The following is a 14650-nucleotide window of genomic DNA, read 5'->3' as shown; positions in this document are numbered from 1 at the left end:
AGCGGGGCAGCGAGCCCGGCCGAGCCCGGGGGCTGTGAGGGGAGCGGCGGGCGGCCGGAGGAGTTCCCCGCGAGGGACGGCGGCCCCGTCCCCCCGCATCAATGCCTGCGGAACTCAAACAGGTTAGTGCGAAACTCGCGTCCTTCCCCGCGGGTCCGGCGGCGCGGGCAGAGCTGTCAGCCTGGAGGGGCTCGTTTCTCGGTTACTCGTGCGTTTGTTTTTAGCTGAGGACTGAGAGCAGGAGCTGAGCCGCTCTTTGCAGCAGAGCGTTCGAGAGGGATCCTGCTTTTGTCTCTGTCGTGGTAACTGATGGAACACCCGAAAAAGCAAGCCATTGTGTTCTTTGACCTTCTCGTCCTGCTCAATAAATCTGGGGAGCTGTTTGACGTGGACAGCTAGAAATAGTGCTTTTAAAAGAGAAAGCTTTGCTATTGTGCTTTTGTTAGATGTTTGCTTTTCCCATACCGTGTTCCCTGGCTTTCTCTTTGATTTTGTTGCTGGACATACCAGGGAAATAACTCTAGTTTTTCACTAAATGTTGTCTTAAACATAAAGAGCTCAAGGCTGTTGTCTTAGTAATTGTGATGGACTTACAACTCTGTGCAAAAATATTTCAAATATTATTCTTTACTTTCAAGTATCATTGGATATTGCAGGACAAAGCTGTTGCAGAGTAGATTTAAATCAATAGAGATCATGTAGACTCCTGTAATTTATAGGTGCTTTCCTTGGTAACCTCCTTCATCTGCCTTGTAAGCTTCAGGAAACCCTATAAATTCAGGTGGTGGCAGGGTAGAGCTTCTCTTCCAACTGGGATGTGGTTGTGTCTTTTTCTTAACCCTCCTTTTTCCTTTCTGCCTTCATAATTTAAAGCAGTGTACTCCAGAATAAGAAAATTCAGTGATAATACATGACTGATAATACATCTGTGAATTTGTTTAGGTTCATTGCACTGGAATTATTAGAGGTTCTCTAGTTTGTTTAAGCACTCTGTGTTCCACTTGCCCATCTCAGGAACAGACTGAATCATTTCTTGATGCAAATAGGATGTTGATTCCCTCGAGGGAAAAGTAGCCCTTTCAGCTGGGGCCTCGAGTGAGCATTTCTTTGTCTGCAGGATTCCCTGGAATCACGGTCCTGCCCGCTGGAGGTGGCTGAATCCTGGTTCTGTTTGGGTGCTCGTTTGTGTTCACACTACCTGTGGCCTTCTCAGGGAGGAGGGGGTTTGGTTTGTCTGTGGTGCTGTTCGTACTGCCTGACCCTCAGCTGCTGTACCTGTCAAATTACCTGCCGTGGCTTGTTGAGTTTTAGATAGATGGATCTGGTTAGCAGCTCTAAGGGATTTTGGGTTTTTTTTAATACGTGAAGGAAAATACATGAGGAGCAGAATGCTAACAGTAAAAAAAGGTGTATTTAATGTGTTTTGACCCGTGCAGTACAGCTGTGTTCGTGTCTTCTGGGTTTTCTGTGTTCATAGGCAGAAAAGCCTGAGGGAGAGTGGAAGGTTGTAGTTAATCACTTTAGGTCACGCGTTTCAGCGAGCCTGTAAATTCTTCTTTCTTATCAAAACAAAAAAAATCTCATGGTTTTAATTTTCACGCTGTCTGTCATAGTTGAGGATCAGGTAGAGATATGGCATTTTATCTTTGCTGCTGGAGCAATGGTTCTCGATTCATTCTGAGGTCTTTTTTACAGAATAACTGTTCAGTCTGATGGCACAACAGTGTATTAGAGAATGTTTTGCTTAATGGAAGGGGGTAGTTTTAAGCCATGAGTTGTCAGATACGTTTATTGTGCAGTTACAGGGCCTCTAGAAAGTAGTTCTTTAGCTGTAATGATCACTATTCAATAAAACTCAGTGAAATGGACTTGGAGGTGGATGACAAGTCTATACAATCCATACCAGTAAAGATATGAGAGGTACTAGAATGGACTTTTGCCACATTAACTGAAGACCTAATGTGCTTAGATAAAGACAGCCGTGAAATTGTAATTAAAAAGAATGAAGAGTAATTTCTAATCATGGTTTTGGCTTCTACTGGGAGTAGCCATCCTTCCTCAGGTTCTGGGTCACAAAAGCAGCATCATACCTGGGAGCACTGGTAAAGAAAACAAGTGCTGAACACTCTTCTGTGGCCATGAGCAGGGAGGGAAGGAGTCGCCTTCCCGGAGTCCTCCCTGGGCCATCCCCCTTCTGCTGCTGAGGGATGAAAACTGCTGAAGTTTGTGCTGAGTGTCTGCAGTGGCGTGGAAGTAAGTAAAGAGTTTATGAAATTGAGAAGGCTCTTGAAGGCTGGAGCTGTTAAAATACGTGTGCATGCTGTACCACACTCAGCTTTGATCTGGCTGTGAAACCTCCAGTGCTGGCTTGCCTCCGGGCCATGAAGTTGTGAAGGGGAAAGGAGTCACTTAAAGTGACTTTTGCAAAAAACTCTTCAGTTCTCTATTATTCCAGCTTCAGAAAGTACTTCACTAACATTTCAAATTCGGGCACTGAACTCAGTAAGGCTGCCCTTCTTCAGCACTTGTCCCCAAAGCATTTCACTGGAGGATGATCCTGATGTGAGGGAGTACAAAGTCGTAGATGTGGCAGGATGAGAAAGCAGATAATGTGTTAGTGACATACCTGCTATGAACCTGTGCCAGTGATGGAAAGCTTGTGGAAGAAATGTTCATGGAGGCACAGCATGCAGAAGCATCACCATCGTTTTCCAAACAGTTGGGCAAGTCATACTGGAAAGAAATAAGGAGTGTAATTTTTGACATGGATCTCTGTAGGGATTCCCCCACGGATTCTCATGTATAAGAGGCCTGAGGCAGGTGTAATGTGCTCTGCTGCCTTGGAGTGAAGAGGTGCAGCATTCCACAATATTGACTCCTCCCTGCTTCCCAGAGTAAACCCTTTGCCAGCAGTGTGACCTCTGTAGCAGAGCTGGACAAAGGGAGTATGTTCTGGGATGCTGAACTGCTCACTGGAGTGACTGAGTGGAGACACACAGTCAGTCCTTCTGCTACCTCTGCCACAGAGGCAGAACTCCCTCCAGGAGGGGAGACGTTGGAACTCTTCAGGCAGTCACTGCCTGACTCAGGTGTGGAACATCAGAACTCAGGTGTGAGGATTCACCTCTTGCTGGAGGGGCTCTCAGAGCTGTGTCCTTCACCACGACCAGGAGGCTCTGGAGCTGCAGCAGGACACGGTGCAGGTTGTGGGAGTGTTCTGTGCCTGAAAATGCTGCAGCAGGATCTGCGTTCCTGTGGAAGCCGCTGTTGGGCACTTCCACTGCCCACAGTGTCCAGTTTGTGTGACTGTGTGGGTACAGCTTTGGGATGGCAATAGGCATTCCCAGCAGAGCATTCCTGAGGCTGTGTTGCTTAACCACCTGTCCTGGAGGTGGTGAGGTGGTGAGCTGCTGTACATGGAGAATCAAGCTGGCTGCGGTTTTTGCTTGAGTTACACTGCAGTGAGTAAAAATAAATATTAAAAAAAAAAAAAGTATGTGTGCTCCAGGACTTTTCCAATGTAGAAATACTCATTATGGAAGATAAAATGGGGGGGAGGGAAGCATATTAAGCAGTTGCGTTTGAAACTGGATGGACTGGCCATTTTTAGCAAGGCTGTTGGCAAACATTTAATCTCAACCACTTTTCTCTGAGGAGTTCACTTCTGCCACTAACTTAAGGTTTTGATTCAGTAGGAGTAGAATCAGGGCCACTAGGTGAAAACAGTTGTGTCTCTGTATTTGAGTGTTAAAGTAACAAGGCATTTCTCTGAATATGAGGATTTTAGCATGTCCTCAGCATGTCTTTACCTGTTCCCACATCTGTTCCTCAGTTGTGCCAAGTTATTTCCTCTGTGGTAGCAAAACTGTGCAACTGTGGGCAGGGGAACCTCTCAGAAGCCCCTGGTTCAGATTTCCCCACTGCTTGTTCTCCTTTCTGAAAATACTTGTGTGTTTTGTTGTGTGAGATGGGAAATTCAGCTTTGGGGTTAGGGAGATCCTCTTCTACTGCTGGCTGTTGGTTTCCCATAGTATAAAACAAGTCACCCTCTTGGTTATGCAAACACACCTTTAGGACCATTCTGTGGGCACAGACCAGTGAATTGATCCAGCTTAAAAACTGAAGTGAACTCTGCATGCTCCAGGAACAGAGGAATGGCATCCTGACCCAGGCCATTGGAGGCCCTTGGAAGGGCTTTGCCTTCCTCCTGGAAGTGAAGCAAGGAGGAGAAGTGGCTCTGTGTTAAGTAGGTTATCAGGAGAAAGAAAAGGCCAAGGAATGAAGGGAAGTGTGTGGGCAGGAGTTCTGTAACTGCTCCTGCTGGTGAACAGGGTGACAGCACAGGGGTTTCATATCTCAAATGCCTTGGCCTGGGAGCTCTCTATATGTGTGGTTTGGTCAGATCTTCTCATGGACAGATAGGAGCAATAAAAAGACTCTATTCTTTTAAAACTGCTGTTGTGTTAGTAGCATGTGAGAAATGAAACATAGAATTTTGCTAGTAGGTTTTCTTTGGTTTTGTTTCTCCAGTGGAGGTTTGAAGAGTGAATGGTATCCCTGAAATAAATCCGGAGACTAGAGAGAGCATATTTCAGATTCTTGGATGAAAGGAAAACTCCAAGTCAGACTTTGATAGTTTTACATTTCACAATGTCCTTTGTGTCTCCTGTATCTCATTAGGTTGCAGCCAGGCTTTGGGATCCTTCTTTTTATTCATTTGTCTGCATGCCTGAGAGTGAACAGCTGTGACTGTACCTGAGAGGAGCCTGATGAGCAACACTTGCTTTTTAGGGAAGCACAGTTTTTTGTATCTGCAGATAGACAGGCAGGATCCCTTCTGTGATTAAGGGGTGGTGACTCCATGAGCTCAGTGCTCCCTGAATACTGCAGAAATGTGCAAATTCATACCTTTAGTGGTGTTCTGTGCCTCTTTGATGAGTCAAGCCCACACCTGCTACCAGCAGGAAATCGAAATGCCTGAGTTTTCCCTTTTGGCTAATCCCACACATCTATCCTTAGCATCACAACACTTCAGCATTCGAAAAACAAAGTGAAAACTGTTCTAAGTAAACTTGGAGAATTTTTGAGGTTTGGAATTTCTGCCTCTGCAAGCTAAATCACTTGGCACAGCTCTGAACTTTTATTTTTAGTAGAACTTTCTCAGCCAGACTATTGTAATGTTCAGAGAGATGTTCCTGAAAGCCTGTAATGAAATCAGAGTGTGAGGGCTTATTTTTATACTGTAGAGAATATATTTTTGTGTGTGTTTGTTTGTATATATATATATGTGTGTGTATAAAAATACATATGTGGAGGAGATGAGAAGATGATTTATTTTAAGTAGCATTACTCTGGATGTGTGTAGTGTAACACTGATCAGAAGAATCATCTGGAATGTTCAAAGTCTTTTCAAACTACGAACTTAGAGTTGATTAAGGATCTGATAAAAGAGATGCAGCCCAAGTCTTTCATGGATGGTGGAGCCCTGAGATATGAACAGGTCCTGTGTGTGATCAGGATGGTTCTGCTGTTTGAATTGTAAATGCTTTCAAATCATTTTAGTAAGATTTGCATCCCTCTCTTTTGGTAGGATTCTCAGGAGGATTCAGTGTAGGGGGAATAAAGGCCCTCTTGGCTCCCAGGCACAGCAGCAAGTGGGCCTTGGCTGGTTGGGGGTGTGAGGAGTTTAACAAAGAAACAAATGTTTGTACCAGTGTTATGCAGGGATGAGAGCTCCACATTTGAATGAGATGAAGTTACTTGGTTAGGCAGTTCAGTACAGGCTGTTGAAAGTATGTTAATTCCCAGTAGCTCTGGAGAAAGGTTTGGTAAGGAAACCAGTGTGTCAGAATACACGAGGTGCTTCACAGAGTGCTGTGCTGCAGCAATGCAAAACAAATTATTTTGTTTTGAATGAACAGAATGACTCATTTAGAGAACAGATTACGCAGGTGGCTAGATCACTGGTGAACCAAACTCATTCTTTATACTGAAGTGGTGTCTGGAAGCTTTTTCATGGCACCACTGTCTTGCATTGGCATAAATCCTGTAGAGCGACTGCTCTGGTTCTGCATCAGGTGGTGTTCCTGTTCTCCAAGGACATCATTAACTTCCAGGCACCTTGCTGGTGTAACCTCCTCCCCTCGCTATGGCAGCTCTGAAATCACGGATCCTCAGGAGCTGGAGCCCTGCCCAGTGCCTGGGTTTGGGTGTGCACAAAACCACGGTGCAGCCATCGGGGTTCAGAGGGGCTGCACCTGCTGCCTGCCTTGCAAACAGGAGGGAAACAGAGTTCTGTGTCCAGCCCAGGAAGGGGGGCAGCCTGGGCATGGCAGTGGGTGCCAGCTGACACAGGGGGTTGGGTGAAGTTGAGCACACAGTTTTCTGGATGAAATTTCAATTAATCAGTTATGTGGAAAGCCTGTCCTTACCTTCTAGCACTGCCATGCAAGTTAGGAGATCTGTATTTATTAAATATATGGCAACTTTCTGAAGTCTGCTAGTTATGGCATTAATTGTCTTCTGCAGGGTGATTGATTGTGTCTGAGCAGTAAGTGTCAGAACTTGATGCTGCAGCTCCTGTTTTATTTTTTTTTCTGTAATATTTTTTTCTCACCCCCTCTTCATATGTTTTAATAAGCTTACTATACTTTCTGTTTCTTCATTCCCCTCTTTACCCAACAGGAATAGACTATGGTATGTTTACAAGAGTTTTAAAGAATGTATTTCTCCAATTAGCATATGTAAATGTGTGCTAGAGGAGGAACATTTCACATTTGTCCTTAGCAATTCTATCTCATCTGGGTCATTCTTCCTACCCAGACATGTTGTTTTATTCCCCGAGGTTACAATGCATCTTGGTCATGGCAACACATTTATCTTGTGTTTTATGATGCAATCTCATCACATCCCATTTCTTTTCCCTTCCCTGGTTGGCTTTTCATCTGTCAGTGGCAGCCGTGACACCCGTTAGTGGCACAGCGATACCAGGGCTTTGCATTAGTGCTCACTGTTGGCAGTTTTTAAGGGTAATACTTTGCTTCTGAGGTGCAATATTCATTTTAGCAGGTTGTTTCTGGAGGGAAGAGCCATTTGTAATTACATCAGACCCAGCAGCCATCAATCATTTGAGGTGTGGGAGGTGGCAAAGACGACTTCCTTGGGTAACACTGAGGAAATATGAGGCAAACAGAAGGTGACACTGCACCCTTCTGTGACTTCAGGGAGGTGCAAAGAAGCACTAATTCATTTTTTTATGTACTAGTGATGGACCTTATTCACAGTTGCAGCTTCTGTATTTTAACACACAAACCCAAGTATCTTCCTCCAGCTGTATGAGAAAGCAGAGGGAGAATGTTCAGTTCCATTGCTGAAAAAGTTGTGTCCCTTCTCAATGTGTTAGATTTAAAAACGTATTCTTTCCTACATTTTCTTCAAGGGCCAAATCTTCAAAGAGAAAACTGCTGCTATATAGGTAAGCAGAAATGAGGGACAGGCTTTCAGCCCTTTGAAGCGAGTATACCCCAACTGCAGTTGTGATTAGGGATCAATTAAAAAGCGCTGCACCAATCTGCTGAGTAATTTGGAAAGCCTGACTGCTGATTCTGGTGTGTAAATAGGAACTGAAGCATCTGCCTGCAAGTTTCTTTAAATCTAGTGTGACACACTGTTAATCCAGTAAGTTTTTCTCCTTGATTTTTGAGACTCCAGTCAAAATCATGTTTGTGTTTCATTTACATAGATCAGTTTTATTTTTCTTTCTCTCACAAAACTGGCACTTCAAAATTTCAGCTCAACAGTGCCAGTACAAACTTTTCAGTACTCAAATATAATTTTCTTCCTCTGCTGCCTCTACCAAGAGGCATAGCAGATATTGTGTAACACCCATCCCAAGCTTGGCTGAATTCCAGAGCCTTTCCAGAAAAAGAGGCAGTGGTAAAATCAGCATCTGCCGTGTAAATCAGGATAGTAAAGGAAGAGTCGTGTCCACAGCAGCTGAAGTGCTGGCATAAATACACTGCAAATGTGTGGGGATATTTCATGAATTGTTGCTCTTTGAATTTTCTTGTTCAGAGAAACTTGGCTGAGGTGTATTATGTGGATACTGTTTTGGCAACTGGAATCACAAAAATATTTACAAAGCCTGTTGGGTTCTTCCCCCATGCTCTTATCCCTCCTTCCTGTATTTAAAATTCCCTTAAGTGTTTTGTTTTATTCTTCTAAAGAATCTAGAGTTTTCTTTTAAAGGGACAGTGAGAATCAGTTTGCTCCTGGTTGTAAATGATAGAGAAGTGTTTTTAAAAAATGTTTTTAAATTTTAAGATAATGATTGAAACACAACACTTACACTGTGCTTATTCTCATGTTTCTTGTAGATTTTTGGGTGCCTAACAAGTTGTGAAAAGGTACTTTTCTTCACTCTTAAAAGTCAACTCCATGTTCTGCTGAGACCAAAAGGTGGAGATGGTTTTGTTGGGTACTGCACAAGGTACCCCAAGCAGAAATATTGTTTTGTGATTCTGTTTTTGTGCTGTGTATCCCCTCCTGTGGGGGGTGCAGCACTGAATGCCTGTAGGACTGTGTGGGCACACAGGCTGTTCACTTTGCTGGGAGTGTGTTTGGGAAGGTGCACACCCAGTGTGTGGGGAGGTGATGGGAGGTGATGATCTCCACTGCACAAAATCAGCTCAATACTGGTCCTGGCAACTGTGCATGACCAATTTCTCAGAATTGTTCCCAGTTCCCCTGGCTGACAGTGCCCTTCAGCCTGGGCCTACAGGGCTACTTCCCACTTTTTTTCCTGGTCTCTGAAATTCTGGGTTGGGTTCTGGTAATGCCCACAGCAGTTCAGAGCTGGTATTCTGCAGAACTCATGTCTCATTAACTCTGGAGAAGGGCTGTCACAGTCCAGACCTGGGGCTGCAGGCAGGGCCAGGGCTCTGTAAAATTGTGTCTTTGGATTTAGCTGAGAATGGAAGGAAAGGGAAGAGTGTTGTGAGCAGATCAGTGGCATTGGAAATGAAGGAGTTAAGAATGGAAATCTGACTGCACAGCTGAAATCTCAGTTGGAACTTGTGATCTCTGGAGAGCAAATGCCATTCAGCCCCATTGCACAGAGTTATTTGGTTCCTAATTGCAGTGGACATGTCCCAGAATGGAGCCTGGCCCTGCACGGGGCTGGGGGTGAGTCTGTGTGGGCAACACTGTGCTCCACATTCAGGGCATCATTCACTCCCCTCTGACACCAGCATCCCTTCTGCCTACCTTATTCACTCACTAGGGTTATGAAATTTGAATGAACCTCTCCCCAGGTAAGATGTTGGTCACCTGGGATTTCAGCTTAATGACCTGACCCTTCCTTCTCTTTTTGTCTTCCGGGGCAGTTTTAGCCCCTTGCCTTGGTGACAGGGGTGACAGCCTCCCTAGGTGTTTTCCATGGGTTGTTTCATGAATAGGTTCTGTAATCAGACTGTGTGATTCATAAGAGAAATTGAATTTAGTCCTGTTACCTGGTCCCCTTTAGGTATTGTACTTGGTTTAGAAAAACCTGTGTATTGGTTTGAATTTTGAGTAGGTGAATTAAAAATGCTGTAATTTTTGTGCTCTTGTGCAGCTGCCTGCCTTAGCTGGGGTGGGGCTTTATTTGGTTTAGTCCAGCTTTAGCACAGAGCAGATGCTGCTGAAGGTGCTGGCTGGAGGGAAGGATGAGAGTTTTGTTCTCAGCAGAATCATTACTACTGTGTGTTTCCTCAAAAGTGAAAGGTTTCAGAACCTCTTGGTGTGTACATTGGTCCATTTCTGAAGTACCACTGCAGTGCATTTGGTTACCATGAGGGTACACTGGGCTGCACCATGACAGTTTGGAATGTGTCTCTGTGTATATGGTTTGGTTTTTCTTTCTTAAAATTTCTTTATTTCCTCCCTGCCCCCCAGATACCAATAAAAGACTTCTTTTTCTTTTGAAAAGAAATGAAGCCCCACATCGTTTATATCAGACCAAGTGCATATTATCAGTGGTCTCATGCTTTGCTTAAATATTTTATAAGATGGTTGCATTGTCTGCCAGCTCTGCCTTCTCTCTGTTGTCTGATTGAGCATTTCCACTTAGTAATCTAGACAGGCTCGAAATGTGTAAGCTTTTAGCAGATATTTGATTTCAGACATACTTTGTTCTAAATGTTCCCCTTTGTTGTGCTCAAGTGACAGAGCTTTGAGTGATAAGAAACTTCTTTTCCCCCGGAGTTCTGATTGTACAACACTGAAGTAATTAATATTTGTAAAGAATCTTCTGCCCCTTCATGCCTCCAGGTGAGGCAGAAGCTGTGCAAGTTCACACCAGAGGGTTGGGTTGAACATGACTCTGGAGTGCAGCTCCAGTTGCTGATGTTGGGAGCAGTGGTGATGATCCCTGAGGTTTGGGGGAGAGTTGAGTTTTGTTCTTATTTGGGCCAGAAGTACTTTTTACATTGGAGTCATTTACCCTGAGGGCAGGTGAAAGCAGCTTGTTGCTTGGGCCCAAGCTCCAGAGTTTCTCTGTCTGGTGATGTTGGTTTCTGCCTTCTACCCATCCAGGCAGATTTAGTGGAATGGATTTTTGATTCTTTGCTTAGTCAGAGTTGTTTTAGGAGCATCATTATCTCTGAAGGTGATTTAATTTACAGGAAACACATTCAGCTTCTTGCAGTGTGTGCATCAAGAAAATTTGAGTAGATAATTAATCTGAGGAACTGGAAATTAATTGGGAGGGAAATTGTTGTTTTAAAGATGTGCTAAATAATTACCATTTTTCTATATTTAGCTGACTATTGAAGTGATACAAGAGGTAAAGAAGATAAATCTCTGTAGCCAAGTACACTCCTTATTCTGGAGGGACAATGCACTAATTCAATCAGCCAAATATTTCTTCCTTTAACTCATTGGATAATGTAAGTGCAGAAAGCTGTTGGCTATCAGGAAGGTTTGGGAGCTGCTTGATGCCTCACTTGCTGTAATATGCTTTTGAAAATTTCAGCTTCCTTCATAGTTTTCCAGAATTAACAAGCATCCACACGAGAATGTAGGTACTTCATAGCAGGGGGGCTGGAGACTCTGCTTTCCTCAGGCTCTGGGTGATGTCTGAGTGGAAGAGGTGCTGTCAGAAGCACACCAGGGCCCTGCTGATGGTGCTCAGGGTGTTGGAGGAAATTTTTGCCTATCTTTACACTCCACAAGGCCTTGTAGGTGGCTTAAATACTGCAAACTGTCAGACTAGATAGATCCAGGCTCTGTGTTACCTGAGGGGGCTGCTGAGTTGCTACCAGAAGAGAGCAGGAGGCTGTTAAATGGAGTGTTGATGGCACAGAAAGGGTTTTTTTTGCTGGTGCTGAGTTGAACTTTCAGCCATCTGGTGATGATGGTGGCACTGTTGAAGTCAGTCTCTCCTTGTTTCATTGAAGTTAATTGAAATGTGGTGACTGAAGGTGGTGTGCAATGTATCAGCTGCATTTCTGTGTGACAGCAGCAGGGATCAATTGGGGGAAGCACATCAGAGCACACTGAGCCTGCTGGCTCAGCAGCTCACTGAGGTTTCCTCCTGGGGTGGCTGTGAATGTCACCCTGTGATGATGTGGGGCAGTGTGTCAGTGTGATGGAGCCAGTCTGTTAGAGGTTACATGGAATTAATTCTGGGCACCAGTGATGTTAAGGTTAAACAGGCAGGGAGTGGGACAGAGAGCAGATACTGTTGGAGTCGTAAGAATATATTGCAGGTGTAAAGAACACACATAAGGTGCCTCTTACTCCCTGTGGGCACCGTGTGATTGAAGGTGCCTGATATCAGGGGGTCGATTTGTAGGGTGGGAACCTCAGAAAACTGTTCTTTAAGTCAGTCAGGTCTCACAGGCAGAGGGTGGAGGGGGTTTATAATGCTGATTGATGAAGAGCTGGATTTTAAGGAGCTTTTCAAAAGGGAGATTGTGAAGGGTATGTTTGCATGCTTTGGCTTCTTAAAGAGATCACTTTAGCAGGATCACCCGAGGCTGAAGGCGAGCAGAGACAGCTCTGGCAGGCCAGCTGATCCAGCTGGGAGTGGGGACATGAGCCAGAATGGGCAAGCTTTAGCACATCTCCACCTTCCTGGTCAGCTGCTAGAGGTAACTTTGAGAGAGCTTTTTGCTGTTTCATGCAAAGGAATGAATTCTGGAGGGATTGTCAACACTGCTGTTGAGATAAAGGTGAGTAGGTTACAGTTCCTGGATGCTCTGCAAGGAAGGGAATGTAACTTTGAGGTTATCTGAGGGAGAACCTCGGTGTTTCTGCATTTTGGGAAGTCTGGCTTTCAGACCATGCCTGAAAGTATATGGAAAAAGTAGAGGAGTGCTTTAAACTGTGTGGAACAGGTATTTCTTATTTGAATTTGTATCACTTCAGATTATGGCTTTACTAACTGTTTGGACAGACATATTGGAGATTGAGTAGAGACTGAAAGACAAACTGTTCTAAAGTGTTCCAGTCCTATTTTTATATCTGTATTTGCCTGTCTGATGAGCAAAAAGAAACTCCTGGCCTTCTGTGCCACAGTAAGAAAGCAGTGCTGACTGAAGTCTGTTTATTTAGCCCCAAGTCAAGCTGATCATTACTATGCATGTGTTTAGAGCCACTGCAGATTTGAATATGGGGGAGGCAATTCAGAAAAGCTTTGAGGTTTCTTTTTCCCTGTTGGCTTGCTTTAGGTGGGGAGTGTCTGTAGAGGAACTAGAATGCAGATTTATAATCTCAAAAGCAGTAGGATGTATTTGGGTGACTAACATGGAGCAAGGGAATCACCAAGTGGCTGAGGTTGGAAGAGACTCCTGGAGGTCACCTGGAACTCAAGCAGAGTCACCCAGAGCTGGTTGCCCAGGAGCATGTCCAGATGGCTTTGGAATATCCCTGAGGATGGATCCTCTGCAGCCTCCCAGGGCAGTCTGTGCCAGTGCCCAGTCACTGTCACAGTGGAAAAGTGTTTGCTGGTGTTCAGGCACCAGTGTTTGCTGGTGTTATTTTTTAGTGGCAGTAAGATTTAAGAAATCAGTGTTGAGTTTTCATCTCTGAAGTTGTGTTACTGACTTAGGGGTTGGATTCTAAATCTGTTAGAGCAATAATTTAATACCAGATGCTGGGGGGTTTTTGTTCTTGCATGATGACACTGGAGCTCATCCTAGGATAAAACATTGCACTGTACCTGTCTGGTTGGATACCTGTCAGACTTTGGAGTGAGGAAAGGATGGTGGTGGTTTCAGCCAGAAAGTTCCCAAGTCACATTTTTCATTACGTTTTCATTTAATGGTTTGGGAAGTGTGTCCTATTGAGTCTGTTTTGTCCTGAGCAGGCTGTTCATGGCCCCTCAGGGGGTTCAGTGGGTTCTCCTGCAAGCACAGGCCCATCAGGCCAGTGAGGGTCAGCAGGAGCTGGGGCTGGAAACCCTTCACTCTGTGTGCATGGTCAGCCTTCCAGAAATATCTCCATTAAACCAGCTGCAGCTGGAACTGGATCACACTTGCTATGAGCTTGCAGAGGCAAGGTGCAGTTCTCCTGCCATTAGTGGTTTGGGGCTTTTTCTGTATTTAGGGATTACTGTGGAAGGTGAATGGGAACAGCAGCAGGATCTTTTAGAAGTAACCTGCAATACTGAGAATGATAAAATACAGAAATTAAGTAGCAGCAGGTAAATGGAATATATCCCTTCTGCTGTACAGGGTTCACTGTCTGTGCTACCTCCATTGCTTAAGATGTAGTTGACTTTTTTCCCTTTGCCTGCCTCTTCCAAAGTTCTGCTCAGTGCTCTTTCCAGAACAGACATTTTGTGTGTGTGCCTCCTGAGCTGTGAGTCAGAGCAGTGATGTGTGGAGCTCTGTAGGGAAGGCTGAGCATCTTTGTGTACCATTATTTTGCCATCCATGGTCTACGTGTTTGGTTGCAAATTCTGTGTGTGGTTGTGACCTCCCTGTCCCGAGTGACCAGTTTGTGCATTTTTCATGCTGTGGGTTTTATTAAAGAGGAGGCCTCAGTTAATGGTAGCTCTCAGTGTGGGGGTTGAAGGCAGCAGGAATTGTGTCAGAAGGACAACAATTGAGTTCCTAGGATCTACTTTTATCCAGTAAAAGACAGTTGGAGTCATAGGAGACCCTTGGAGACAGAGAAAGCTTTTGTGAGTAACAGAGCTAAATTGGTTGTACTATGGCTAGAAAAACTTCACTGTTTTCGTTAGGAAAGTGATATATTTCATTAAAACTCTTGCAAACTGCCCAAACTGACTATTGCCAGTGGTGACATGTGGTTCTGGAGGGGCAGTTCTGCAGAGGGAGTTGCTGTACAGTGATTGCAGGACAAACATTTGGGGGTTCAGTGTGGCTGAGCACACACCAGCTTGTACTTGGGGGATGTGGATCCTCCTGATGTTTCCAGAGGCATTTGGAATGACAGCAAACTAGTGAGCCACGTGCAGGAGGATCGTTGCTGGGGAAATACTCCCTGTGAAATTTCCAGATTTTAAGGGAACAAAAAGGGTGTTTTACACAACATCCTTTAAATGTGACAGGTGCCAGTCAAGTGGAGAAGTGCTAAGACTACTTCTTTCTGCTCTTTCCTGGAACTGATGTGAGATTTCCAGTAGGTTTGGAGAATTCCCGTT

The 14650-nt window shown here is 44.6% G+C and overlaps 1 protein-coding gene across 8 annotated transcripts in view; it reads left to right on the top strand.

Annotated features, from left to right (window-relative positions):
* The window catches only part of ARVCF (ARVCF, delta catenin family member), a 238021-nt gene that overhangs the window by 106289 nt on the left and 117082 nt on the right, over nucleotides 1-14650 (top strand). Inside the window, exon 1 of one of the 8 annotated variants that reach the window (XM_027652028.1) lies at nucleotides 1-122. This exon is cut by the window's left edge and continues 175 nt beyond it. The exons of the other annotated variants lie outside the window; for them this stretch is intronic. Within the exon in view, the coding sequence (XP_027507829.1) occupies nucleotides 102-122 (21 nt within the window). The 5' untranslated portion in view covers nucleotides 1-101. The remainder of the gene's footprint in view (nucleotides 123-14650) is intronic. 8 annotated transcript variants of the gene reach the window in all.

The sequence above is a fragment of the Corapipo altera genome, unplaced genomic scaffold, assembly GCF_003945725.1.
Source record: "Corapipo altera isolate COAL_440 unplaced genomic scaffold, ASM394572v1 67, whole genome shotgun sequence".
Taxonomy (NCBI): Eukaryota; Metazoa; Chordata; class Aves; order Passeriformes; family Pipridae; genus Corapipo; species Corapipo altera.
Note: the sequence above shows the minus strand (reverse complement) of the source record. Positions and strands in the feature narration are given on the sequence as shown.